At 41.1% G+C, this 27,988-nt stretch overlaps 1 protein-coding gene and 1 long non-coding RNA gene across 2 annotated transcripts; one reads left to right on the forward strand and one right to left on the reverse strand.

The window, feature by feature from the left end:
• LOC116062450 lies at positions 1 to 25,556 on the reverse strand. Its single transcript, XR_004107973.2, has 4 exons — positions 25,546 to 25,556; positions 23,850 to 23,861; positions 17,505 to 17,508; positions 1 to 314 (listed from the first exon to the last, which is right to left on the reverse strand). It is a non-coding gene; the product is annotated as an uncharacterized LOC116062450 (long non-coding RNA).
• mtnr1al (melatonin receptor type 1A like) lies at positions 3,190 to 25,246 on the forward strand. Its single transcript, XM_031317119.2, has 4 exons — positions 3,190 to 3,283; positions 3,738 to 4,055; positions 23,119 to 24,724; positions 25,094 to 25,246. Exons 2-3 carry the CDS (start codon positions 3,761 to 3,763, stop codon positions 23,886 to 23,888), a joined length of 1,065 nt encoding a protein of 354 aa, XP_031172979.1. The 5' UTR covers positions 3,190 to 3,283; positions 3,738 to 3,760; the 3' UTR covers positions 23,889 to 24,724; positions 25,094 to 25,246.
• Positions 25,557 to 27,988: the final 2,432 nt, after the last annotated feature.

A 27,988-nucleotide genomic window follows, 5' to 3' on the forward strand; every position in this document is an offset into this window, starting at 1 on the left:
ATAGATATGCAAATACAGCATACAATCTTTCAGGTCTTACAATAACTTACAACAATAAAACATTATACAACAATACCTTTACATTACAATTCCATTCCTATGTTTCAGTCTATTCTTTTCTGTATTGGTCAAGTAATGATTTATTTAATCTATTTTTGAACTGAATGATATTGTGGCTCTGTTTGATGTCATTGTTCAGTCCATTCCAGAAGGTCACCCCACAAACTGAAACACACGTGCTTTTAACAGCAGTTCGCACAAGAGGTTGTTTGAACATACATTGTCCTCTTAGATGATATCCCCCGTCTCTTTCACTAAATATTGCGCGTATGTTACACGGTAAATTATTTTCTTTAACTTTAAACATAAATTGTGCAGTTTTAATTGTAACAATGTCCATACTTTTCAGCAAATGTGAATTGCATGGACCAATCACTGAATAGATTTCCTTATTTCAAAATATTCTCAGATAAATTCACATTGAATGGTGAAATTCCTAAGAAGAGTTTACATTCAACACACATTTGATAATAAAGTATTTTCAGGAGAATACATTATGATATACACATTGGGAATGAAAGATGAATACGTTTTCCACCATGTCTTAATTACAAACAGTGTGCTGTTAACTGACCTGCCTATATATAGCCTAGATTGTATGATATGTTATGCCTGCTCTGTCTGAACTATACCGTATGATTAACTGCTCGTTGTCAAACATTTCAAAAACATTCTTCATCTCCTGAAAGATTGGCGCACGTCTCTGTCTCCTCAGCGCCATCAGAAGCCCCTACTGGCAACTCCTAACTTGCTTTTATACTTAAGTGTGAAAGTAGGAGTACATTTCATGAATTCTGGAAAGCTTGATAAATAAGGGCCCAGACCTTTAGCTATTTAAACATTAGACCATGGTGCCAAAATGTTTCAAGCCTTCAAAATGAACTGTTTAAATGCCCTGCGTGGGCAGGTTTGAGCTGTGATTTTGACCATGGCTAAAAAAAAGATCATCACCATCAGAAACATAAACTGGACTGAGCTTTCTCACATTGTGTCTGGTCATAAAGCAAAGTCACAAAGGCAATAACTGTGAAGGGTGTTTCCAAATGACAGCTTCATCAGTTTGTTTTGATTTGCCATTAACTGACTGGCTGACATTCAACAACCTAATAGCCTCTCTAATAAGCTGCATAATGTGTCTGAGGCACTTAACACCGAGTTTACTGTGGTCCTTTGGTAATTTATGGTCCTTTCATTTTTATGTTATCACAGGCACTTAACTTAACAACTAGGTCAAGGTACAGTAAGTTCACTATCGAGACTAAAAGGTATGAGTTCTCACAGGCCATAGAAGGACACGAACCGGTCCGAAGATGGCCTTAGGATGAACCGTGAGGCACACACCCGAGGAGACGAGGGCCTGCGCAACATCATCTGGAAGAGGAGATAAGTAGAAAAGCGAGAGAGAGAATCAGAGTGGATCAAATGAAAGCAATTTTTCGCTCAGGTGGAAACATCTGTAGAGATGAACAGATGGATGATAGAAGCAGAGAAAGAAGAAAAGAAAAATGATTGAAACAGAAAAGGAGAAAAAAAAGGAAAACAGTGAGGAAAGTCAAAGAGAGAAAGGGACATTACAGTAAAAGTTGGATCATATGGTGTGTGTGTGTGTGTGTGTGTGTGTGTGTGTGTGTGTGTGTGTGTGTGACACATTTACACGCAGAAATCACACATTTACTCACCAAACCACAGCAGCGAGAGAGAGAGAGAGAGAGAGAGAGAGAGAGAGACACAGAGAGAGAGAGAGAGAGAGAGAGAGAGAGAGAGAGAGAGAGGGATAGAGAGAGAGAGAGAGAGAGAGAGAGAGAGAGAGAGGAGAGAGGGAGAGAGAGAGAGGGAGAGAGAGAGAGAGAGAGAGAGAGAGAGAGAGAGAGAGAGAGAGAGAGAGAGAGAGAGAGTGAGGGAGAGAGTGAGGGAGAAAGAGAGACAAAGAGAGAGACAGAGAGACAGAGAGAGTGAGGGAGAAAGAGAGAGTGAGGGAGAAAGACAGACAGAGAGAGAGAGAGACAGAGGAAGAGAGAGAGAGACAGAGCGAGTGAGTGTGTGTAAAGGAAAGAAAGGGGGAGAGGAAGGGTGAGAGAGTGATGGAGAGAGAGGGAGAGTAAAGGAAAGAAAGGGGAGAAGAGGGGGAGGGAGATGGAGAGAGAGTATAGGAAAGAAAGGGGGAGATGAGGGGTTAGAGAGAGAGAAATGGAAAGAGAGAGCGCGCGCGCACCATTGTTGGACGCTATAAGGCGCGTAAACCTCCTCGACCAAACGCTCAGAGTTAAAGTTGCTGTCCGCACGTGAGGGTCTGAATGAGCGTGAAGCCGGCAGACTGAGAGACAGACCGGCGGAAGGACGCTGGGATCACGAAAACCCGAGTGGATTTGTGAATGAAACCACAGAGGGGAGACATCAGTCCAGCTGCGCGAAAGGGACTCGATTCATAAAACGGGGCGTGTGACCCGAGAAGCTTCAGATCTGCAGTTTGGTTTTCATTTTTTTTCTCCAGTTTCAATGGGAACTGAATGGCACACGGGAAAACGCGTGGCACCTGCTTGCATTTCAAAGATTTTTATTGCGTTTTTCTGTCCCCGAATGTTCACCGAGATTCCTCGAGCGTAAATGACCACATTAATCGTCCGTCGGTTTCCTATTCTCGTTTACACCGGTGACAAGTGAACCTACACTGCTAGACAGCGGGACTTATCAAAGATTTAAAAAAAAAAAAAAAAAAAACGTCTCTCATACAGAAATGTCCTAAGAGACCCTATTTAAAGACGCGTCGCTCCAGTGCCTTTGCGCGCAGTGATGCGCACAGCTCTCTGGTGCGCCTAGTCTGACAGCTGTATGGACGCAGGATATACTGTATAGGAGTGATGATGGGGCTGCAGGACCCCCAAAAACGGATATTATAAAAACCATCAATTGATTAAAAAAAGAAAAAGAAAAAAAATAAAGTTTAAACGTATATAATGTTTTCCACTTTCTGAGATATTTGATATATGTGAAGTACACAAGTATTTGTGGTGGGAAAAGAGAGTTTGCTTTTGTTTTTATCTGTTTATTAGTCCATTATTTGATTCCTTGTGATGAGGACTTGTTGCAACTCGGAGCTCTTCTTTTCGTTGAGACATTAAGGAGTTTTTTTTTTTTTTTTTTTCAAGTTTCCCTCTGAATCAAAGTAACCAAAGATAACCATCCATCCTGTCAGACATACCAGCTTCTGCAAAGAGTACCTAAGGTAACTGTTATTACTGCCGCTGTACACACACACAGAGAGAGAGAGAGAGAGAGAGAGAGAGAGAGAGAGAGAGAGAGAGAGAGAGAGAGAGAGCGCACGCGGATGGAGGGATGTGTGAATATTGGACGTGAGACAAAAACTTTCTTTAGCCTAATCATGAATCTCAATGTTACTCCTCAACTCTCTGGTTCATCAGTGAAGTGTGTGAACTCTGTTCCGCGTTATATAGGCTATACGTCTCTCACTCTATTTAAACTGACAGGTGTCACATCTCTCGTCTGCGTGCACGCGCTGTCTCACTCATCCTCTTCCTCTCCTCGCACTCCTCGTGCATTACTTTCTCTACTGGTTTGCTGTCTGTTGTAGAGTAATAACGTTTAATAACTATCGCAAATCAAGTATGCATTCAAATGGCAGCATGTAGCATCCTTTGACGTCTTTATATGACTTCCAGCATCCCTGGACAAGCCGTGCGTTATGATGAAGGGACCGACCTTCCACGACCACGATCCGATGCGACTCGTCGACCCGAGGCACCTTCCGCAAATGATGTCCCTAGAGGACCGCGAGCCCACCATGGTGGAGGGGACCCTGGGGCCCCGCAACTCCACGCCGGCCGGGGGGGAGGGGGCTCCGGGCCACCAGCACCAGTCCTTCCCCTGGGTGGAGAGCCTGCTGGCCGGCGTCCTGATCACGACCATCGTGGTGGATGTTATCGGGAACCTGCTGGTCATCGTGTCCGTGTTCAGGAACAAGAAACTCAGGAAAGCAGGTAGGCTACAGGTGTTTGTGTCCGTGCATGTCATGGAGATAGATATTAAATAGATAACAAAAACTCAACAAGTTAGAAGGATGTAGCCTAGAACTGACCCTAATGTTGCTTGATGATGTAGTTTACATCTTCTATATATGTTCACTGAGATAATAGCCATGTAACTGAATGCGTAGCCTATCAATCAAAACTCAGCGGAGTTTGTAAATTGTAATTTGGTACCGAAATGTGTTACTTTTTAGGCACCGACGGACCGAATTGCCTCTTTATTATCAGTATCGAAAAATGCCTCGTCATTCAATACCAAATTTCAATACCTAAGGAATAAATCTCACGAGCATCAGGGAGCCAATAAGCATGCAGCATGCTTGCTTTTAATATCGTACCGAATTTGATACCGGTTCCTGAAGGATAGGCCTACTTTTTTTTAGAAATTTCATTTAAACTAAAATAAATTACATTACAGTACATTACGTTTTTTCAGCTCCTTTACACTGCATTACAGCCTCTCAAAATACAACAAACACACACAAGTGTGCCCTGTCTCTCTGGGTGTTAGGTAGAGTTTTTCCTGCATGCCTCTACCACTCGTACCAGCATTATTAGACCTTGGAACCATCATGATGGATGCTTATTGGCTCCCTGACGCTGATGAGATTTCCTCATTTTGTATTGAATGGCAAGGCATTTTTCAATACTCAATAGTACGGGGTGTCTGTTGGTTGTCTAAAAGTCTCGAAGTTGGGTACCCAGCCCTAGTTGAGAGCTCAGTTCTCGGTAACCTTCTCCATCTTGGCATGTTTCTGTGGCTGCTGAGCGCCTTGAACAATGTGATGTGTTACTCAAGGACACTTTGACAGAATATTTGGCTGCTGCAGATGATCAGAATCCAAACGCTGTGTGACGTGTTGGTATAGCTTTATAAATAAAGAATGCTGCGCGGGCAGAATATTTGTCAGTGTCTGAAAACATTTCACAACAGTTCAGACTTTGCAGCTTCAGACTGGGAGATTTGCCATTTTGGCACTTGGTCAAGGACTTTCGGAAACTAAAAAGCAGTGAAGCCAAAGTTGGTGACTCACTGTAATCAATGTATGAATCTGATAGTAGCTCCAGACTGATTTGCACTACAAGCCTTCAAGAGCACCGATGTGCATAAACACTGTTGGCACTCAAAGAAATCATCTAATTGTTATCTTTCACTCTGCAACATTAAACACATTAAACGCAGCATTAAGTGAAGACAGGCACCCTTCCTTTTACTCCTCCAACTATATATGAAAATTGATGAGGTGTTTTGCCATTTACGGTCCTTTCATGCTGGAGCGGTGAAGCCAAAATCCCTGTTAAGCTCTGATAATAATAGACCAGGCAGCTGAGTGGGAAGGAGGGCTACCGTCTCTTCTTTAAAAAGCCTGAATGAGTGCCATTTAATGAGAGCACTTAGCCCAGTTTCTATGCTAATTCTGGATGGACATAACAAAAGAAGGATATAAGAATAGAATACAATATAATAAAGGAAGAATGGGGAACAAGACAGCAGTGTGCAGTAATGTTTCATTCAGATAACTGTTACCCAGCACCTGCAGAGTTTTGGGTTGTGCATATGTCTCTTGATGATTGCCTTATCTTCAATTTTACACATTTAATGGTCCAAGCTGTTGCACATATTAGACATAAAAGCTAAAACTGGGCTAAATGTGGCCTGGTTTAAACAAAGACATGTAGGACTTTGTGAAAGTCTTCATTTAAACAAGCTTATGTTCAAACTAGTTTAACTGTTGCAGCTGGACGAGGATGTCTTCATTGTAGAGTGATATGATTACAAAGAATGTAATCTCGCGTTGCCAGGCTTTCCTCCACAGCGCTGTAGAGGAGGGTCTGGCTAGTCCACACAGCATTCTGGGATGGGAGAAAAACATGCTCTGGTTTATTGGCATTTCTTTAAACCAATCACAATTGTCTTTGGCGGCGCTGAGCGCCGGACGGAGCCACGGTGCCCTTTCAAAATAGCCTCGGGAAGGAACATGTTTGGGTGGAACATGTTTGCGTTCAAAAGTTTTTTTAGTCATGCAACAGAAAACTCAGATTGGACAGATAGTCTAGCTAGCTGTCTGGATTTACCCTGCAGAGATCTGAGAGAGATTTGCAGAGATCTCCTTTTTTTTTTTTTTACCTCCCCCCATCTTCTCAACTCTCATCTCCATTCACCCCATGCCTTTCCAATTCTCCAGAAATCCACCTTTCTTGTCCTTTCCATTTGATTAATTTATTTAGACTCCTCTTCTCACCTTTCCTCTACTATCCCCAGTGTCCTCTCTTTTCAATTGCTCTCCTCTCCCCTTAATTACTCTTCTCTTCCCCTCTCTCCTGCCCTGTCAGGTCTCTCATCGCTCAGATTGTCTCCTGCAGATCCCTACCCATTATTCTCATCTTCTCTTCTCCTACCAGTGAACTATTCTCTTGTCTCCCGATCAGCGGTGGAATGTAACTAAGTACATTAACTCAAGTATTGTACTTAATTACAAATTTGAGGCACGTGTACTTTACTTGAGTCTTTTCTTTTCATGCCACTTTCTACTTTTACTCCGCTACATTTCAGAGAGAAATATTGTACTTTTTACTCCACTACATTAATCTGACAGCTTTAGTTACTAGTTACTTTACAAATTAAGATTGATGCACACAAAACACATGTAGTTTATAAAATCTGATGTTTTATTATAAATTAAACTACCCAACAATATAACAGCCTACAAGTCCAGCTGAGATGATTAGACCATTAAATACACAACAGTTTGGATTGTTTCAAGTTTCTAAAATGGGAGGATTTTTCTGCATCAAGTACTTATACTTTTAACACTTTTAGTACATTTTCCTGATGATACTTACATACTTTTACTTAAGAAAAATTACTAGAAACTACGTTCATTCATAAACCTTCATGCAAAAAAAACCTGCAAAAACAGCTCTGTTAATAGGTTCTGAGAGAGCAATTCTATGGAAAAAGCTGTTGTTTTACATTGAAAGGGCAATTATCACAAAGCAATGGTTTTACTTGATTGACTGCTCTGCTCAGCACTGGGTGGAATTGCTCCAACGTGGGCTGACTTGCATTGTGTTTTGCATCTCCTGATTGTCTGAACTAAATTAATTCAACTCATTGGTTGAATACTGTGTCCTGCTTGAACCAATCTGCTTTTTTATTGATGTCGTGGCCGGTAGATCAGTGCTTCTTAAGCTTTTCGGAGCCTGAGGACCCTCCCACCTGGACAGGGTAATCCACAGCAGACCCGGCATGCATTGAAAAGGCAATTATCACGAGAGGAATGGTTTTACTTGTTTGACTGCTCTGCTCAGCACTGGGTGGAATTGCTCCAACGTGGGCTGAATTGCATTGTGTTTTGCTTCTCCTGATTGCCCGAACTCAATGAATTCAACTCATTGGTTGAAAACTATGTCCTAACCCGGTGGCTCAGTGCTTCTCAACCTTTTCAGAGCCTGAGGACCCTTCCACCTGGACAGAGTAATCCACAGCAGACCGGGCTGGTGATGAACTCTAAATTTTTAACCCTTGTGTTGTCTTCCTGTCAACCTTGAAAAAAACACTTTTTTTCCCGACATTTTTGACACCTTTTCTTCACAGTTTGTTTTTGCTTTTTCCAACGTTTTAAATTGTTACATTTTTCTTCTACACATTTTCAGCGCTTATTTCTACGTCCCATATTTTCTGATATAAAACAACGGGGATATAGAAAACGGGTCAATCTGACCCGAAGTCAACACAAGGGTTACAAGTTCAGCGTCCAGTGTCGAGGGGCCTGCAGTAAAAGGCCGATAGCTGCAACATAAAGTGCTTAGACTGACTCTCTGTAGCGTCTGTAACATCCCTCACAGGTCTCCAAAACAATTTATGATTAAGGTTATGCCAGATGGCCAGTCCATCCTTGTTGACAGGTTATCCCGCACGCTTGTGTGCATTCATGTGCATCCTCGTGTTTGTGCACGATACAAACGAAACAGGGACCCATCAAAATGTTGCTCCATAGCGCTACCAGCGGTCAGAAACTTCTGTATAACTTTTGGTGGAGACTTTGGATGAAACATAGTTTGAAGCCAAAAGCCTTGTACCATCCACCCAGTCAGGGGCGGATTGGCCATCGGGAATACCGGGAACAATCCCGAACGGCCGGTCCATTTCAGGCCGAACCGGCCGGTGGTCAATAAGTTTTTTGTTTTGTGTGTTTCAGACCGGGCCAAACCAATGCTTTCAATCTTGAGGGGGGATACGAGCGGCCCCTCCTAACTTGGACTGATCCTCGTTTTTGGAGTCTCCAACTGACTGTGCACATGACATGTTGGCAGTAAACTGTGACTTATGTGTTCGAGATTAGGTTTTGCTGACCTGGTTGTGTTCAGTGCAGTGGTGACTTGCTTATACAACCTGAGGAGGTTTCTTGAAGTTTCTTGAAGGTCTTCAGCGTAATCTGATTCTCTTTATACCATAAAAACACTATTATAATTAAAATAACTGCAAAAAATCCTTCTGCTCATGCACCAAGGGCACTCGCGTAAAAGGCCTTTCCATCTTAAAGTCCAGGGCTGAATTTCAGTCCCAGTACGGCCCTGCACCGAGTAGCACAAATAACGTCACAAAACAGCTGAGTTAATCTGCTCGCAGGATAATACATAATCTTACAGTCTGTGATATATCAGATATGTGATAAATGTCAGCAGATGGAGTTTGGTCAGTTTTAAGCGTTGGGATGATGGGCGGCGTCACTTTCTGCATCATAAGAAGCGAAGCTGAGCAGATGGATGTTCTCTTGGTGTTGCGCTTAATCCTGAATCGACCGGTCTGACAGCTGGAGACCAGCAGGAAGTGGGTACTGAGGGGATTTACTCATAAAATAAGCTCATGATCGTTCTTTGACTTTACAGTAATTTTCATCTCCTCATCTGAAGAGGAACCACAGTTCACTCTGAGGAACTCTGATGGATCTCAAGGAGCCTTGAAGCTCTTAATCATAATAATAATAATAAAAATAATAATAATAATACAATTTATTGATATAGCGCTTTACATGGTACTCAAAGACACTTTACAGTAAAAACCAGCACATATAGCACATTAAAAAATGCTAAGCAATAAAACCAACACATAAAACATATTAGCATATTAGAAGCAATTAAAAACAATAAAACCAGTAACTATCAGGTGAGAAATGTAGGACTGTTGTATGTGGAAATCTAATCTGAAGAGGTGTGTTTTGATGAGTGTTTTGAATGTGTCCAGGTCAGTACAGTCACGGATGTGTATGGGTAGGGAGTTCCAGAGGGAGGGGGCTGCAATGGTGAAAGCTCTGTCGCCCCAGCAGATAATAGTTGGAAATCTGAGCAGCAGAAAAAAATGTTGATTAAATATTATCCGACACGTGAAACAACAGATGAAGCCTTCTTACGTTTGCACACCATGATTTGTCCTCCTGGAGGCCCAAATAAAGTGTTAAAATAATTAGTCGATCAATTGAATTTCCGACCAACGGATATTAATCTGCAGCAGTTTTGATAATCAATTATATGTTTAAGTCAATTATCAAGCAAAAAGGAGAAACTTTCGCTTTTACCGGCTTTTCAAATCTGAGGATTTGGTGTTTTTTTATGTTTCAAATCACTACAAACTAGTACTGCAATTAACAATTATTTTCATTGTTGATTAATCTGTTGATTATTTCCGTGTGAACGTATTCTTTTTACTCTTTGGTAAAAGAAACTGTGATTGAAACCTACACACAAATAAAATAGGACAGGCACTTTAAGGGACATTGAATAATTATGCTTATGATTAGGGCTGCAACTAATGATTATTTTCATTGCCGATTAATCTGTTGATTATTTTCTCGATTAATGGATTAGTTGTCTGGTCTATAAAATGTCAGAAAATTGTGAAAAATGTGGATCAGTGTTTCCCAAAGCCCAAGATGACATCATCAAATGTCTTGTTTTGTCCACAACTCAAAGATATTCAGTTTACTGTCCCAGAGGAGAGAAGAAACTAGAAGATATTCACATCTAAGAAGCTGAAATCAGAGAAATTTTACTTTTTTTCATAAAAAATGACTTAAACTGATTAATCGATTATCAAAATAGTCGCCAATTAGCTGACAACTAATTAATTTCAATTTGCAGCTCTACCACAAACTAAAAATCTTTGGGTTTTGGACTGTTGGGGAAAGAAAATAAGCAATTTAAGATGTCACCTTGGACCCACATGGAAAATTATGATGAACAACACAATGAATCAATAAACTAATAAACAGATTAATTGTTAAGGGAAATAATCAGCAGAACTGATCAAATATTGAGGTGGTTCGAAAAACTTTGTAGCTTATTCCTTCTGAGGAGAGCAGCAGTATGAGTTTGGATTCTCACCAGACGATGGATCTAATGGTGACAGAGGGCCCTATCTTGCACCCAGCACAGCGCAGCGCAAAGCCTGACGCATGTGTCTCTGCTAGTTTAAGACCGACGCAGTTGTCAATTTCCCGTCCAGCGCCCACATTGTTTAAACAGCAAATGCACCTGCACCCATCTTTGCGCCCATGGGCGTGCTGGTCTTACAGGGAGGTGTCTAAAGTCAATAGTGCAGCATTTCTTTGTTATTTTAACAGCACATTGGTAAAATGCGCTTAGGCTCGTGCACAGCGCGCACACACTATGCTTGTTACACACACACAGGGAAGTGCAGCAGCACACAAACATGCAAAAGATTAAAAATATATATATTACAATGTGAAATAGTATTATGATATGATCTGCTTGCGTGCTTTCAGTTCACGCACAAGCAGATAAGTTTCTTCTCCTGAAAATCTGTCATTCCTGCTCAGCAAATCCGCCATCGTAATAAACTTAGCACAAAAAGTAAGGAAATTTGTGTTTGGTAGATTATTTCTCTGTGGTAACAATGCTTTTTGGCAATAAATCTTAAAGCCTGTTTAGTTCCCTTTCAAATGGTGTCCCATTTGTAAGGAACATGCATTTGTGGGATGAGCAGCAGCGCTGAGTATGTGAGTTGCACCCATGAAAAATTTGCCAAATCTTCTCTGCCAAACAGCTTATTCAGCCATTGACTCGTTTGGTGTTTGGTGGATTGGATGATTGATGTTTGAAGAAACAAGACCTATTGGCAATTGAACAATTTATTCATTTCACAAACAGGAGCCTCAGTAGCGTGTAGAAGAACCATACACAGCCACAACAGCCTGGCACCTCCTCCTCATGCTGGTCACCAGCCTGGTCACACACTGCCATGGGATGGCATCCCATTCTTCAACCAGCAGTCTTGACCTCAACCCCATTGAACACTTGTGGGATCAGTTGGGCGTGCTGTTCGTGCCAGAGTGACCAACACAACCACGTTGGCTGACTTGCGACAAATACTGGTTGAAGAATGGGATGCCATCCCACAGCAGTATGTCACCAGGCTGGTTAAGCTGTTCGGCATTGGCAGAGAAGATTTGGCAAATATATCTTGGGGGCGCAACCCACATACTCAGCGCTGCTGCTCATCCCACAAATGCATGTTCCTTACAAATGGGGCACCATTTGAAAGGGAACTAAACAGGCTTTCCAACGGTATAAGATTTATTGCCAAAAGCATTGATACCACAGAGAAATAATCTACCAAACACAAATTTCCTTACTTTTTGTGCTAAGTTTAGCAATGCGCCAAGGTACAAACGCGCCTGGCTTTTATAGGGAATGGGAGATGACACTCTGATTGGTTTATTGCATGTTACGCCCAAAACACACCTATGATTAAATAAGACACTAAGTACAACCCGTTTGAACCATGCGCCTGGTGCATGGACCCTTTTTTCTGCCATTAAACTAGCAAAAGTGGATTTGTACACACCCTAAACGCACCTGCGTCAGGCGCTTCACGCCGTGTGCTTAGATCGTTAAAATAGGGCCCCTAGAGTCATGACCCCTTAGACCCTTCGGTCTTTAAAATTGAATCCCAACCCTTTTTGTATCTGTAAAGCCTGTTTTGGCTGCTAATCTACACTAAAATGGGCTGAGGCATTTTCATTTATTTATATTTCTTTGTCTTATTATGAAGGTCTGGCAGAGGTCATCTCACTGAGGACTGAGGAGTGAAATGTGATGCCTTTGCATCATTAAACCTTTACAGCTTCAGTATTGGGTGACTGCATTGCCCGAGGAAGGTGACAGCTGGCCAGCAGGCAAAAGAAATATTTATGGAAACTCCCCGTAGGGTTTTCAGATAGCACATAAAATAGATAGCAAAATAAAAAATGCTGTGTGTTGTGATACCTGCATTTTCAACAGCTTTTAAAGTGGGAATGGACAATTATTATGCAAGGCTGATAGTGTTGATATTAGCAAATAATTTGTGGGGATTCAGAAACAGAAATGAGATGTACACTCAAAAGTTGGAATTTAGTGTCTCTACATAAAGTTTGACTTTCTGTATTTGTTGTAGATTTTTGCAGCTTGTTCAGCTTATCTGTCTCTCTCTGCTGTGTTGCTTGGGTGAGTGCTGAGCCCCTGGACTGCGGAGGCGGGGGATGCGCGAGCCATCCAAACTGAAACAGAAATCACATGGACACAAAACCCGCTCTCTCGGGTGTGTGCTGTCCAGAAACAATACACAATTACAACTATCCAAACTGATGATTTGGGGAAAGAAGTGACAGCCTGCAGTTGCAGTCACAAAATCAATCTGTGTACCGTTGATAAATCAGAATTGTTACTTTTTTTAAGCACGCAATGAATGCCATTAGTGCCTCTGCAAACCAGCGCATAGGTGTTGGTGTGGACAGGGGGGATCACAATCAGCCTTTCCCAATTCCTAAATGTGTACCTCCTCAACTCCTCTCTTCTCGAGGCTCTTCCTCGACTCCTCAGCTTGAATCTCTTGTGGGCGGGACTAAGACGCGAGGAGAGGAATCGAGAAGAGGAATCTGGGATGCACAATTTGGGAAATGGGAAAGGGCTAATGTCTGTCGTGACCAAGGGGGTAAGCGAGCATCTGGAAAGCGAACCTCCTATAGGGAGATTCTGAGGCTACCAAGCCATCACCTCCCGTTAGCATTCCATTGACTCCCATTCATTTTGGCGTCACTTTGACAGCGAATAACTTTACACCTGAAGCATTTAAAGACTCTATTTGTACATTTATTTCTAAAGAAACACAACAATGTATAAATCTCTATTACCTTGTATCTCACGTTATGTCCCCGTAGCAGACGTTTTTGTAAAAATAGACGATTGTGTCATAACCATGCAACTTTCTGTCGCATAGTAGATCAATTACCGTATAGTCAGGAGAAGCTCGCAGGCAGTTTCGACTTACATTAGCTGTTTAGGTTTAATTACTAATGTTAACTAGCATTATAGTTAGCAATAATTAGCATGTGTCTATGTTATCTTTTTACATATACCAATGCCAGGCCCATATTAAGACAATGTGGTGGTTAGGGTTACCACCCCCTTTACTCGTGCTGTCCTCCTGCTAAAAATATCAGACATAATCAAGGGGATTTCTCAAATGTAATTTACTAACTTATCCAATTACATACATGTAGGCATATGAGCAGTGAGCCCTATATTCAAATCCAATTCAAAATGTCTATCAATTCAAAAAGCCAAAATCAGTACTATATATTGCAGCATTGTGGGTCGGTCAAATGTGTATTTTTCCAACTTTATTTCAGGGGCCCTGAAAGCAACTCATCTGATTGGTCAAAAACTTTCAAAAGCATCATGGGAAAGCTAAAACTGCTTTAGCATCACAGCTAACGACAATAAAAGGACCGAAAATTAATAAGATATGGACAAAAGACTATCAATATTGGGTTTAAGAGTATGGATTTATTGCACAAAGTCCTCTGAAAGAAATATGAGTTATAGTAAAAGAAGCGTAGACTGTGGACCTGTCTCTTACACTTCTCTGCATACTGAATAAACTCACGAAACACACCCACTGTACTGTGTGCTTGAAAAACAGAGAGGGGTTGGGTGCAACCAAGTCTCACCCAGAGGTGGGGGGGTTTGTATGAAAATGTTTTTCTTTGCTTGCCAATTACATTGAATCAAGAAAGCCAACCACTTATAATTTTTTATAATAATTAATATTTTACATTCATTATAATGATGAAAAATTTTGATGGGGTTAAACTGGCCACTTTTGATTGTTAACCTCCGTCATCCCACAAATGCTACATTTGCACGTACTTGTGGACCAACTCAACTCTGACAGATTGGGGAGGATAGTGGTCATGTAATATTGATTTATTTATAAGGTATTAATATTATTATTATTAAGTGAAATTAGTGTTCATTAACGAGTAATGTATGGTCTTTCAACAATTCCAAGTGAATAATATAACAATTTACGGAAAATATTGTTTAAGCCTGTGTCATGTGGTGCCCCCCCCACTGGTTGTGAATGGTTGGTGCCCCTGGGCAGTGGCCCAAGTGCCCTTATGGATAATCCAGGCATGACCTACGCTCTCTGTCTCTGCAAGATTGGGAATGATTGAGATTTCTCTTGGCACAGCTACCAGAGTCTGGGTCTATGGCGTCAATGTGTCCATTTATTTTACTGTCTATGGTCGTGAAATAGCCGATGGCATCATACCAACACTATGTTTCAGCAGGAATGTGATTTGAAATTGGAGAGAAATTAACAACATCTGCAACCAAGATTACAGCTTTTCCTGATGTCAGCATGTAGTTACGTGTAGCAGTGTACAGTATGTGACGTAAACGCTGCAGTAACGTGCGTGGAGCAGATGACCATATACAGAAGTCCGGCAGAGAGTAAAAAAAACTGGAAGCGGAGTGTTTAGAACGGTCTGAAATGTGAGGTTTTTGCTCACAGGGATTACTTTTACCTTATTATTTGAAGCTTTGGCCATGTGTAATATGAACATCTGACATTGTAACATGATATATATGACAGAAAATAAGGAAAAGCATAATATAGTTCCACTTTAAAAATGGGGTTTGATTATCTCCCCGACTGATGAGCCTGACCTGATCTAAGCCACCTGCCCGACCTCGTCGAGGAAATGAAAGCTGGTGGCACAAAGTTTTGTCATTTGTGGATGACAAATGTGGCTAAATGTCCAACTTGGTGTATTAAAGTTGGTTAAGAAAACTGGCTTTCTTGAATCTGGTGTTTTGCTTATTAATGAAGTAAGTGTTTGACTGATTGATGTCCAGAAGCCAATCAGTGAACTACAATTCGAATTCTAACCCATAAATGGTTCATCAGTCCTGCCAATAAGTTAGCTTGGATTAAATGGTCAGAGAAGGGGATGGGTCCTTTAAGGGTTAGGTCATATTTGCCTTCAATCTAGTCTAGCTCAATAATTGATGTATTATAAGAACAGGATACAGCATTCAGGGCGGAGCTCCATTGATTCCTATTTGCTCAGAGGTGCATTAAGCCATCATGGAGCCAAAAATTACACGGATGATCGGCACTGCTTCCGCAGGCCCATTAAGCAAGCGCACACTAGAGACCTCTGCCAGTCGAACCGGCTACTTCCGGTTTGGCGCTTTGCGCCGGTATTACACTATATGATGTAATCATGCAGCTTTTATGGACTTTCCAAATGTTATCGGACAGAAAGGATCAGATTCTGATAGTGAAGCGAGTCATTTCTCAGGGGTTGTGAAGCTAAAAGAAATGTCTCCACTGATTTACAGACATCTCATTCGCCATGTAAGTCAATGGGAAAAAGGTTTTGGGCAAGAAATTGCAATGCCACTGTTTGGTAGCTATGTTCAATTTGCTTTAAAGCCCGACACATTTCCAGGGCGCCAGGGCTCAACGGATGAACATTGCTGGGATAAAGCCAAGTGTTGTTTGTTTCTGACATGACAAAATTGACAAATGGAACTATATTAAAGGTGCTGTAGGTAGGATTGGGAAGATTCAGGACTTAAGCCAAAAAATGTGAACATTGACAACTTCTCAGTCCCTCCCCCCTTTCTGCTGAAGCCCAAACGGTCTCATAAGCCCCTCCCCCCACAAGCGAGAGCTGTGCACGATAGAGCTTGTGTAAAGAGGGGGGAGGGGAGGACGCTATGAAATGCGTGTGCCTGAGCAGTGATTGACCCAGTTAGGCACCCCCCCTGGCCCTGATTGGTGCATCTGAACAGGGAGCTCTGGATTTTTGCAAATCGCACTACAGGCTGTAGGTGGTGCCAGAGGAGCCGGATTTTTTTTTTTTTAAATGACCTGCTTCATGTAGTTCTACTGGAACACATGGTCAGTTTCAGCAAATATGACAGAAAGTTAGTTTTATAAGGCTTACCTACTGCATCTTTAATTGTATTTTGGTTTTATTACCTACAATACATTTTGGTTGTATAACCTACAATAATGTGACCATATAGGCAGGGACTGACGTGCTTTAGCTTTTCGAGGATTGAAAAAGAAGTTGTGCTTTTAGCCATATTTTGGCAAATATATATGAATATCTTGGACACACTGAGCATGTGGATGCACTGTGGAGAAGTGGACTATTTCTTCTGCCATGAAATTCCATTTCAGTCTACGCTCACAGTGTTTGAGTGTTCAATTCAGGACTTTTGGGTTATTAGAGTACAATAAACTTGTCCCCAATAGGAAAATGTGTCTTGGGCACAATGCTACAGCCTGTTGTTTCACATAGAAAACATCACAAAAACAACATGAAAACATCTTAAAACTTAAGAGACATTTGACTTTTACAATATGACATCTTAAAAAGAACCTGTAAGAATTAAAAGGCTTCTGTATTTGTTGCAAATTGCTGTAATGCACTAAGATTCATCATTAGAGTTCAGCAGCTTGATATAGCCTGGAACAAACTATAGATTAAAACGGTTTGATTTGCACATTGGCAGAAATAGTCTTCTTCCTGATGGCAGAGACTCTTATTCAGAGAAGAGGGGATGCTGAGAGTCCGCAATGATTTGTGTGGCTTGTTTCATGACTGTCTGCTCGTGCAGGCTCTGTAAAGGCTAATATTCCTACTTCCCATTACCTTCATTGCTTTTTTGTGAATGTTGGAAAGCAGTGGCAATAGCTCTTGAAACAGAAATAAAATAGGAGGACCCATTCCTTCCTGGTCTACCTGCATCTTTCTCATCAGCTATGTCAATAGCTTCTATGTTCTGCACCACCGCTAACAATCATTTCACTTATTACTGAAGCCATCCATTGATCAAAGGCTCAGCAGCTTCAGTGGCCACTCGCCCCCAGCAGCAGCACAGATATTCTGCTGATGCAGAGCATCTCGCTTAAGATAATTTAAAAGGGGTTGCTCGTAGGGATGAACATACAGAGAATGATCAGCTGAATCTGCAGCTCCTCTCGGCTTTACGGAGCTTTATATTGATTTTCAGCTCATCTGTTTGAAATAAAACTTTACTGTCATAGTGTTGTTTTTGGATTCAGCAGGCAGCTGTTTTCAGAGAAAAAGCTTTGAATCGAGGGAAGAGGGAGTCATACGCTATACAGATTGTAAAGCCCCTTGAGGCAAATTTGTGATTTGTGACATTTGACAATATAAATAAAATTGACTTGACAGTTAGAGACTTACTGGTGGACATTGTGGTGCATTTATCAGCTAAAGAGACCGATATTTCCTTCACGAGTTGGTAGAGACCAAAAACAGAGCTAAAAGAGAGAGACTATTGTACTTACATTCATCAGGTGGAGACAAACACGACTCCAAATGAATGATTGTGTTGCTCTGTCACTGCTGGATGTGGAAATAAGGAACTGTTTTTAAATCCATAATATTAACTTAAAAGGATGTTAATGTTGTGTTAACAGCTTGTTTCCCTCAAGTTGCCAAAAAAAATCCAGGCTGTTCTCATTGACTGGTCGTACTTATGAAAAGTAATGCAGTATTTAATTTGAATATTAACCCACGTATTGTGAGCCAGGACGTGCAGGGCTGCTTCTAAAGAGGAAGTCAGGTGACTTAGTATAAAAAGGTAAAGAGGGAAGAGGTTGGGGGGGATGGATGGGTCAAATAAACAAAGGACTCTCACCCAGGAGACCGCTGTTTGTGTCCTGTATGAAAGCAAAAGTCAACATTGACTTATTTTAACTTGATTTTGTTACATAATGTACGTACATATCTAACGCCACATACATTTATGTAATCAACATACATATTTTAACCCAAACCTCAATCATTTCCTAAACCTTTCCAAGTAGTTTTGTTACCTAAACAAATTCTGCACTGCAGGAGCTTACGCAGGCGTACTGAACGCTCGAGTTGCTGGACAATCGTAGGATAACGCAAGGAAAATTGTGCATTTTTCATTAGTAAGATATACGAACCGTTGTATGACGATACATTGAAAAAAATCTGTTATTGCAGGTTTCGAGTCACAAAACTAAATCTACAGTATATAAAATACAATGGATTCAGAATTTCAAGTGTACTCAAGGCTTCAAACAACATGTTAATCATAATGTTGAAAATTATAACTAAGCTGGTTTCTGCTGGGGGAATTGGAACTAGGGTTGGCTACAGAAACGGACCGGATGACAACGCAGATTACAGTGTCTCATTTTAGTACCGTTTGGTATATTTTGGCACCATTTTTAAAGTGCTCATATTAGGCTTTTTTGCTTTACCCCTTTCCTGTATTGGGTTAGATATATCTTTTTTGTGCATGTTGTAGGTTTACAAAGTGAAAAAGCCCAAGGTCCACCTCAAAGGGACTTACCATCTCCAATAGAAAACACTGTTCACAAACTGCTCCAAACAGCTCTATTGTAGTCCAGCCTTTACTTCTGTGACGAACGTGTCACTTTGTAACACACGTTATAATGCTCGCCTAGCTGCTAGCATGGCACGACCTCATGCGACTAGCTAGCAGTGCTTATCTAGGTACTGTGCATGTGCAACTCCCAACACAGATGGGATAGAAGTGTGATGCCTCACTCTGTAGCTAAAACAGAGAGCTCAACACACAGGGTGAAAAGAGGAGCTGCATCAGTGTGCAGTACAACAAATATATAGTGTTTTCTGAAAAATAAACCACATAAACCTATTCTGGTACAACCTCTAAATACAATTATGAACCTGAAAATGAGCATAATATGAGCACTTTAAAGTATCATTTATTCACCGGTTTGGGAAAAAAAAAAACATACAATTCCCAACCCTAATTTGAACTCATGACCTCTACATCTCTGATATCCTACAGCCCTCAATATGACTCTTTAAATACTCCCAAATTCTATTTTATAAGCTCATACTTCTGTCTCTTTACTTCAGCATGATCCAGAAAAGTCAGTTGAAGGTTGAGTCAGGCAGACAAAATGTCTGCGTCTATTTTTTCCTACAAACTGCAGCTCAATATTCATCTGTCTGTGGGTGTCAGCAGTGTTCGCTGTTGTACTTGAACAAGGTACAAGCAGCCGCCATCAGAGCTGCTGTCAGGATGACACACACCGGCAGCGGTGGCTGCAGCGTTGAACACACTCGCACCGCTGAGAGACAAATGAAACACGGGAGGAGTGAAGGAACAAAGACGAGCATCTCACTACAAAGCAGACTCTCTGTGGTTACGAGATGCATACATCCTTCCGTCTGTCTATGAGGGATACACGGTAACTCCCGAACACCAGAGTAGAGGAAAGTTCACAGCGCCACTCCCTCTACAGAACAGATGAGCTGATTAGATTTTGGAGCGACTCGCTGCATAAATTTGCATTTCAATGTGGAAAAACCAAAGTCTTTGAAACTACTGCAACTTCTCAGTGCGTTCAAATGGCAAAGATCACACCATGCTGATCGAAATCTCTGCTCATTCATCATATGTCTTAATGAACAGACTAATTAGCACTACAGGCTGTGTATTCTGTATCAATCAGGGGGCTTAGGTGGCTCTCGTTTGACTGCATTGGTGAGAAGTCATATTGGGTATCTGAATATGATGATTCACATCACCAGCATATTTTTACATCTATGAGTGGATTAGGCATTTATTTCAACCAAACCAGAATTAGGATTGTTGGGAAAGTGGAAAGAAGAACCAAGATAGCTTTTGATTTTATTTTGTTTTCTGTAAACTTTTAATGAAGTGTGTTTTACGATGATAAAATCATTGTATATTTAAAAGCAGTCTGGTATATCTGGTTTGGGGATTGTGATTACGGGGATGTTTCACGTTGATCAAAAAGCATGTTGATCTTTAACAAAAAGGTCGACCTCCGATGGAATCCTTTTCATATTTTCACAAGGTGTTATTAACACTGCCTGACTTAGCGACCACACTCCCCCCAGGGTGTGAAGATGTATGCAATTTGATAGAAACTTCCACGAAAACCTCTCAATTTCAGCAGCTGCAGAGGGTTCTGGGGTCACAGGAGGGCTTTATGCTGCCTCCATGATCAGTTGGTAGTGAGAGCTGTTTGGAGCGTCTGCCGAAGGCCTGAAGTGTAAAATGTTGATGTGAATACGTCGTAGTTAAGATTTGTTTCGGGGTTTTTTTGTCCATGTTTTGAGATATCTGCATCTGAGATTTCAGTTTCGGCCCCGATACAATGGAGGTGAATGGAACTGTGTTTGTGGTAGAGCTGCCCCCTTTTCGTCGATTAGCAACACATTTTCACTCCCATCGCGTAAAATATGGATGCTTGGGCATGTGCCTTTGGCATTGTTTTTGTCTAATTTAGCGCCATATCTAAACGCAATTTATCTAAACGCTCTTGTTCAGGACTGTTGGCTATACTTTTGACATTCTGGGTCGGGACGTACGTTTAACTGACATGTCGCACAACAACGAGACAGTTAGGTTTAGGAAAAGATCGTGGGTGGGGTTATAAAACGTACGATTCAGTGAAACGCAGGACAAGAACAGGACTTGAACCCCGGTCTCCTGGGTGAAAGTCCTGTGTTGTTTGAATCATCCACCACTCTAACCAACATCCCTACACGGCATTTCAGGCTTTCAAACTACTCGCTACCATTGTCACCCTTAACACTACATCATCTTACAGCACCGCAGTCGAGCTGCTGCTCTGCCCGGTGCGTTCCATACAGACGCTGAAGGGTGCTGTTTGCGTATCTGACGCTGAGAGGCACTGAACAAGCATCCATATTTTACGAGTTGGGAGTGAGTACGGGTTACGATTAGTCGACCAATAGGTAATCTTGGTCTTAGTCAACGAAGATTTCTTTAGTCGATTAGTCATGTGTGAGATTTTTACAGCACATCAGAGAACTTTTTATTGTCAAAGTTCACAGTATTTGGCTGAGCAAAGAGTGAAAAAAACTGGAATAAAGTCCAACCAACCTGCCGCTGTGGCTGGCATACTGTACAAAAAACAGTGATTCCACTTCTCCTGGGGAACAACAATAGAATTGTGAACGTTTTTTGGATGAGCTGTCTAAGGCAGGAGCAGCTTTGGCCAGTTGTATTCATTAGCTTGTAATGATGGTGGTGGCATTTAAGCGGTGGTGATGAGGTTTGCAGAGTAATGATCCAGATGCTATTAAAGTTAAGTTGGAGGGGAAAGTGATCAGTCTGAGTTTGGCATCATGGTTTTTGTCTGCCGCATGCTCGTCTGTTTGCCAGAGGCTATTTCGGTTTCCTTCAGTGACGTCCTGTTTCTGTTCTGTTTCTGTTCCGAGTTCGATGTTTGCCGTTTTTGTTTTGCTTTTGCTTGTGTTGTGCTTCGTTCTGCTGTTCTTCTGTCAGAACTTGCTTCTTTCTTGTCGGCAATTTCTTGTCGACAATTTGTTTCCAATATCTTCCGTCTCACCCCAACTCTTACAAAATGCCAGTAACAAGTTGTACTCTAAACCAGCACTGTTTTATTTTCGTTTTAACTATCGACAATTTCATCTTATATGTAAAAAGTTTTAAATATTTACATCCAGTAGTTACTTTGAAGAAATGTGTATACCAGTACTTTACATTAAGTTTGCAACTAATCATTATTTTCCTCATTAATTAATCTGTCGATTATTTCACGACCTAATGATTCATTATTTCATATTAAATAATGAAAAAATTGTGAAAAATGTCCATCCAAAGCCCAAGGTTATGTCTTTGAAGTCTTGTTTCAACTGTTTTATCAAGAGGAGAAAACTCAAAGATATTCACTTTACAATGATATAAAACAGAGAAAAGCAGCAAATTGTCACATTTGAGAAACTGAAACTAACGTTACATAAATGACTGAAATGTGTCATGGATTATCATTTAATAATGTGAATCCACCACCTAATAAGAAATATCAAAGCAAAAGTCAGAAACAATGTTTATCATGATGGATCACCGTCCTTAATCAAGTTTCAAGTCTTGAAAAGTTGATTTGAGTAGAATATTAAGGGTTGCCTGGAAAGTTTGTAGAAGAATCATTATAATTTGTCAGTACTGTGGAATGGATGCAAATTGGTTTTATACATTGGTACGATCCTATAGTTAGGCTGACTAAAGATGCCTATGGCCAAGGGTAGAAGCAATATCAAACTACCCTACATCAACTTACTCAAACACATGATTCTGATAATATTTCCGAGACAAACACGAATAATTCAAGCTAGGGCTGCAACTAATGATTATTTTCATTGTCAAATTATCTGCCCATTATTTTTGCGATTAATTGATTAGCCGTTTTGTCTATAAAATGTCAAAAAATGGTGAAAAATGTCGATAAGTATTTCCCAAAGCCCAAGATGCCGTCCTCAGAGGTTTTGTTTTGTCCACAACTCAAAGATATTCAGTTAACACTCACAGAGGAGATATAAACTACAACATATTCACATATAAGAAGCTGGAATCAGAGAATTTAGACTTTTATTAACATAAAAAAAGGACTTAAACCGAAAATCAATTATCAAAATAGTTTGCTGTTAATTTAATAGTTGACAACTAATCAGTGAATCTGTGCAGCTCTATTCTGATTTTATTCCCAAGACAAACAAGTATAATTGGAGCTTACTCACCTTTCACAGTATGTTCTGTTGGTATCCTACTTGCTGATGATGTCTGTCCCCGTCTGCAGGAAACGCCTTCGTGGTGAGCCTGGCTTTTGCTGACCTAGTAGTCGCCATCTACCCCTATCCGCTGGTCCTCACCGCCATCTTCCACGATGGCTGGATCGCCGGCTACATCCACTGTCAGATCAGTGGCTTCCTCATGGGCCTCAGCGTCATTGGCTCCATCTTCAACATCACGGGCATCGCCATCAACCGCTACTGCTACATCTGCCACAGCCTCAAGTACGACAAGCTCTTCTCCAACAGAAACACCATGTGCTACGTGGTGCTCGTCTGGGTGCTCACCATCCTCGCCATCGTGCCCAACTGGTTCGTGGAGTCGCTGCAGTACGACCCGCGGGTGTACTCCTGCACCTTCGCCCAGTCGGTCAGCTCGCTGTACACAATCACGGTGGTGGTGGTGCACTTCATCCTGCCGATCGGCATCGTCAGCTACTGTTACCTTCGCATCTGGATCCTGGTCATCCAGGTGAGGCGGAGGGTCAAGCCGGACACGCGGCCAAAGATCAATCCGCACGACCTGCGCAACTTCTTAACCATGTTCGTGGTGTTCGTGCTCTTCGCCGTCTGCTGGGCACCGCTGAACCTGATCGGCCTGGCGGTGGCGCTGGACTCCAGGCTTGGCCAGTCGATCCCAGAGTGGCTGTTCACGGCCAGCTACTTTATGGCGTACTTCAACAGCTGCCTCAACGCCGTTGTCTATGGTGCCCTGAACCACAACTTCCGGAAGGAGTACAAGAGGATCGTCCTGATAATCTTCAAGTTTCACTGCTGAGACAATACGCTGACCTGAACTTTTGTGATAAGAAAGGGATATTGAAAAGAACAATTTGACAAAGAGGAAAACAAATAAAGGTACTGTGTGAAGAAGAAATAAAAACACTTTGTATGAGAGAGAAAGGAAGAAAAACTTTAATAGCTGGAGGTGAAGAGGAGAAGAGACAAAGTGAAATAAATGACGCCACACTGTAAGTTATCTGTGATGCCTTCAGGGAACTTGAGAGACTTTAAAAAATAAAGAAAGAGGAAGGCAGAGACTAGAGTAACTCTTATCTTAGTAATGAGTGTTTCATCATGACTTTCTTGAGTAATGAAGTCATGAATTACTGTTTGAATTAAATAATTGTGTTTTAATCAACTTCATACTTCAAAATGTTGGGATATTCAAACATTGTGATCCTCTCCCCGGATTAATTTTTCATTTGATGCATAACATCTATTAACTAGTTTCAAGACAGTATACATGGATTTTTTTTATAGGACAGTGGATGTCAGAGATGTATTTAAAAACAGGAGAGTAACTGTAACCACACCCAACAGTTATGTCACTAAGTCCACCTGTACATCACTGCAGCGAGGTGAGAAGTTAAACCACTGGAGGTCAGCAAAGACAAGATTGTTAGAGGGTGTTAAGTTTCTCTATTACTCTGTAAAGTATTTAATGTATATGTGTAATCAATGTCAGAAAGTATCCAAGATTTGGCAGCAAAAGGCTGGATTTATGGCATAGTTTCAGAGGCCATAGCCACTGTAGCTATGCTATAGGCTACAACATGGGGTCGGCAACTTTTTTAATTTGAAATGCCATTTGAAAATGTTCTCGTTAAAAAGGTACAGTAGGTAAGCCTTATAAAACTAACTTTCTGTCATATTTGCTGAAACTGACCCTATGTTCCAGTAGAACTACATGAAGCAGGTAATAAAAAAAAAAAATCCAGCTCCTCTGGCTCCACCTACAGCCTGTAGTGCGATTTGCAAAAATCCACCGCTCCCTGTTCAGATGCTCCAATCATGGCCAGGGCGGGGTGTCTAACTGCGTGTTAACCACTGCTCATGCACACACATTCATTCTCCGTTGTGAGGGGAGTTTTGGGCTTTACAGAAAGGGGGGGGAGGGACTGAGAAGTGGTCGATGTTCAAATCTGTTTGATGTTCAAAGTCCTGGATCTTCGCAGGCCTACCTACAGCACCTTTAATCAGTGTGCCATACCAGCATTAAGCCTGACATCATCTACCAAGCCTGCGAATGGAAGGTAGATGGAGAAAAATTCAATGAAACTACCATGAATAACAGGCTGTGCTCCTGCCAGTGGCTGTGAAAGAGGTCATTTGGCATGCGGATTGGAACATTTCAAAATAACTCTTAAAAACTTAAAGCTAGTGTGCCATTGGTTTAGCTACCACGTGCCTAAGGTTGCTGACCCCTGGGCTACACAGTAGTGGGGAATATAAGTAAAACACAATACAGCCAGATCATTTACACACCCATCTCATGGCTGAGTTTAGAAATCACAATTTCAACAATATATAAAGATGTTGATTGTGTAAGACACTTAAATGAACAAAACCAGAGTGGAAGAAAAGACAAAACAAGGCATCGCTGCCATTCAGAAGCAATACTGTGTGCACTTTCATTTCTAACTTGCATTAACACTCTACACTTTCCATTTCAGTTCCACAAAACACACAAAAACACTTCAGTGTTCACACACTGGGCTCAGCTACACATCACGCACCCTGAAGCAGTGAGTAGATTTAATTTACACTTTATATTGGAAAATATATGAGAATGATAAAAAAAAAAAGAGGCGTGAAAATGAGTAATTAAGAATTCTAACCACATCACTGTGTTTCACCATCCTGAAATGTGTAAGATGAATGTTGCATAAATCAGCAGGGTGTTGCTGCTGTGATAATCTGCCTGTGCTTTATTTTAATGAGCTGTAATGATATGTGTGTGTGTGTGTGTGTGTGTGTGTGTGTGTGTGTGTGTGTGTGTAGGTGTCAATCCCAAAGTGAGCCCTGAGGACTAAAGACTCACAGACTTAATTGATCTCAGGTGCTAAGTGAGTGAGTGTGTGAGGCCACATGGGTTCAGATAGGTATAAATGGGATTGGGACAGCACTTCACGAGATCACGTTACCTTGGCGACGTTTAATAACAAAGATGTTGACACTTGCCGGTTTGGGAATTATCATTTTAAGTTTGTTGCGTTCCACACAGCCAAGGCACAAGAGACGGCTGCCTGATTCCAAATTGTTTTACAAGCTGGACAACAGGTTGGTCTGTGTTCCGTGGTCGTGTGTCGTGCTGTTGTTTACCTTTTTGGTAAACGTTTAATTTCCGGATTTCCCTATGGTCTCCGCGGTAAAGGTCACAACGCTTTGAACTGTGGGTAATTCCCTTTGGTGAAGTCTGCATCGATGCAGACTCACGGAAAGGGCTCGGTAAGCGTGTAGTCAAACCCTCACGCCCTTTGAAATTCGACATTGGGACAACCCTTACAAATTTCGCGAGAGCGCGCACCAAAGTCCGTGAGTCTGTGAGTCCGGACTTTGGGATTGGGCCTGTGTGTCAAGCTGTTCTTCCCCAATTTAAAGGTCCACCAGGGCCAGGTGTAGCAGGGAATGTACGTATATGTCTCCATTTCAATTATGTGCCAAAATGTTGCCTGTTCCAAACTTCAGGAGGGTCTTTAAGGGGAAATTTAAAGTACCCAGAAGGAAATAACTGGGTGATTTGCAGGTTGTCAACATTAGAACATAATTTGAGATATACACAGAATTTAGAGGGCTTTAGATGTGCTGGTTGGTGGATTCTCTTACCTTTGGACAGAGCAAGGCTGTTTCCCCCTAATTTTAGTCTTTATGCTAAGCTAAGCTTTCTGTTTTGTCTTTTTTTGGTAATAATTGTATTTGATATTTATGATTGTAAATTGTAAAGCTTAAGCACAAAGTACTTCCCAAATTAAAAGATTTACAGAATAAAAACAAAACAAAAACCCATTTAATGCAACTGCATACATGACTATATTTCGATGTAGCATATTCTAACTCAAATATAGAATATTAATTAAAAAAACAAAATCATTGACATTGACTAGTTTCGATCTAGAAGCAAGCATCTTCTCACCTGTACATTACTCGGGTAATGACGGTGTGATTCGCTTGATTCTCAAAAGAAAATAGTTAGTAAAAAATAAAAAAGAGCAAGATTTTCTGATCAGTTTGCCTTCTTTTGCAACTTAAAAAGGCAGATAGTGAATAAAAGAATAAGTTGGATGTGAATGTACATCCACAGGAGCTGGATTAATAAATCCCGCCCCAAGGTGTGTGCTTGTTAGAACAACCTGGAGAGGACAGCCATAAATATAACTGGCCCACTGAAGGTTTGAAAAATGCTGGCCTTTAAACTGTAGTTGTGGCGTAAATTGGTAGTTTATTTTTTTCTTTGTCTTTTCAGCGCTAAAAAATCAATGCAATGAACTGAGCTTGTTGTTGGTGTCTTTGTAAAATATATATATATATATATATATATATATATATATATATATATATATATATATATATATATATAAAATCGGAATGTTGGAAGTAAATGAGAATGTACCCATTTCCATTCAATACGCTGTTTTGCACATCTCCTGGGAGAATGTTTCCTCTGAATGTCTGTAATGCCCTGGAAAACATAAAGTCTTAATAAAAGAACGTTCACTGTGAGCCGCCGCTGTCTGTCTGTCACTCATTTGTTTCCAACTCTGTTTAGAGACTCAGCATGTTAAAACATTATTCTATCTTTTTTGATATTTTATGTTGAAAATGGACAGAAACAAACACTTTCTCTTTTCTCACCAAATCCCTCCAAGCCAACATCTGCTCACTTAGCACTTGGTCACTAGGGCTGGGTTAAAACAATGGATTTATTTGAGCGTTCTGATATCTGCCTTTTCACCAAGGATGTACAAGTGGTGCTCATAAGTTTACATACCCATGCTAAAGTTGACTAAAAAGAGGAATAAAAAAAAACATCTTTTGGAAATTGATCTTAATGTCTTAATTAAAAACAATTAGGAAAAATCCAACCTTTAAGGACAC

The sequence above is a fragment of the Sander lucioperca genome, chromosome 1 (genome assembly GCF_008315115.2).
Source record: "Sander lucioperca isolate FBNREF2018 chromosome 1, SLUC_FBN_1.2, whole genome shotgun sequence".
Taxonomy (NCBI): domain Eukaryota; kingdom Metazoa; phylum Chordata; class Actinopteri; order Perciformes; family Percidae; genus Sander; species Sander lucioperca.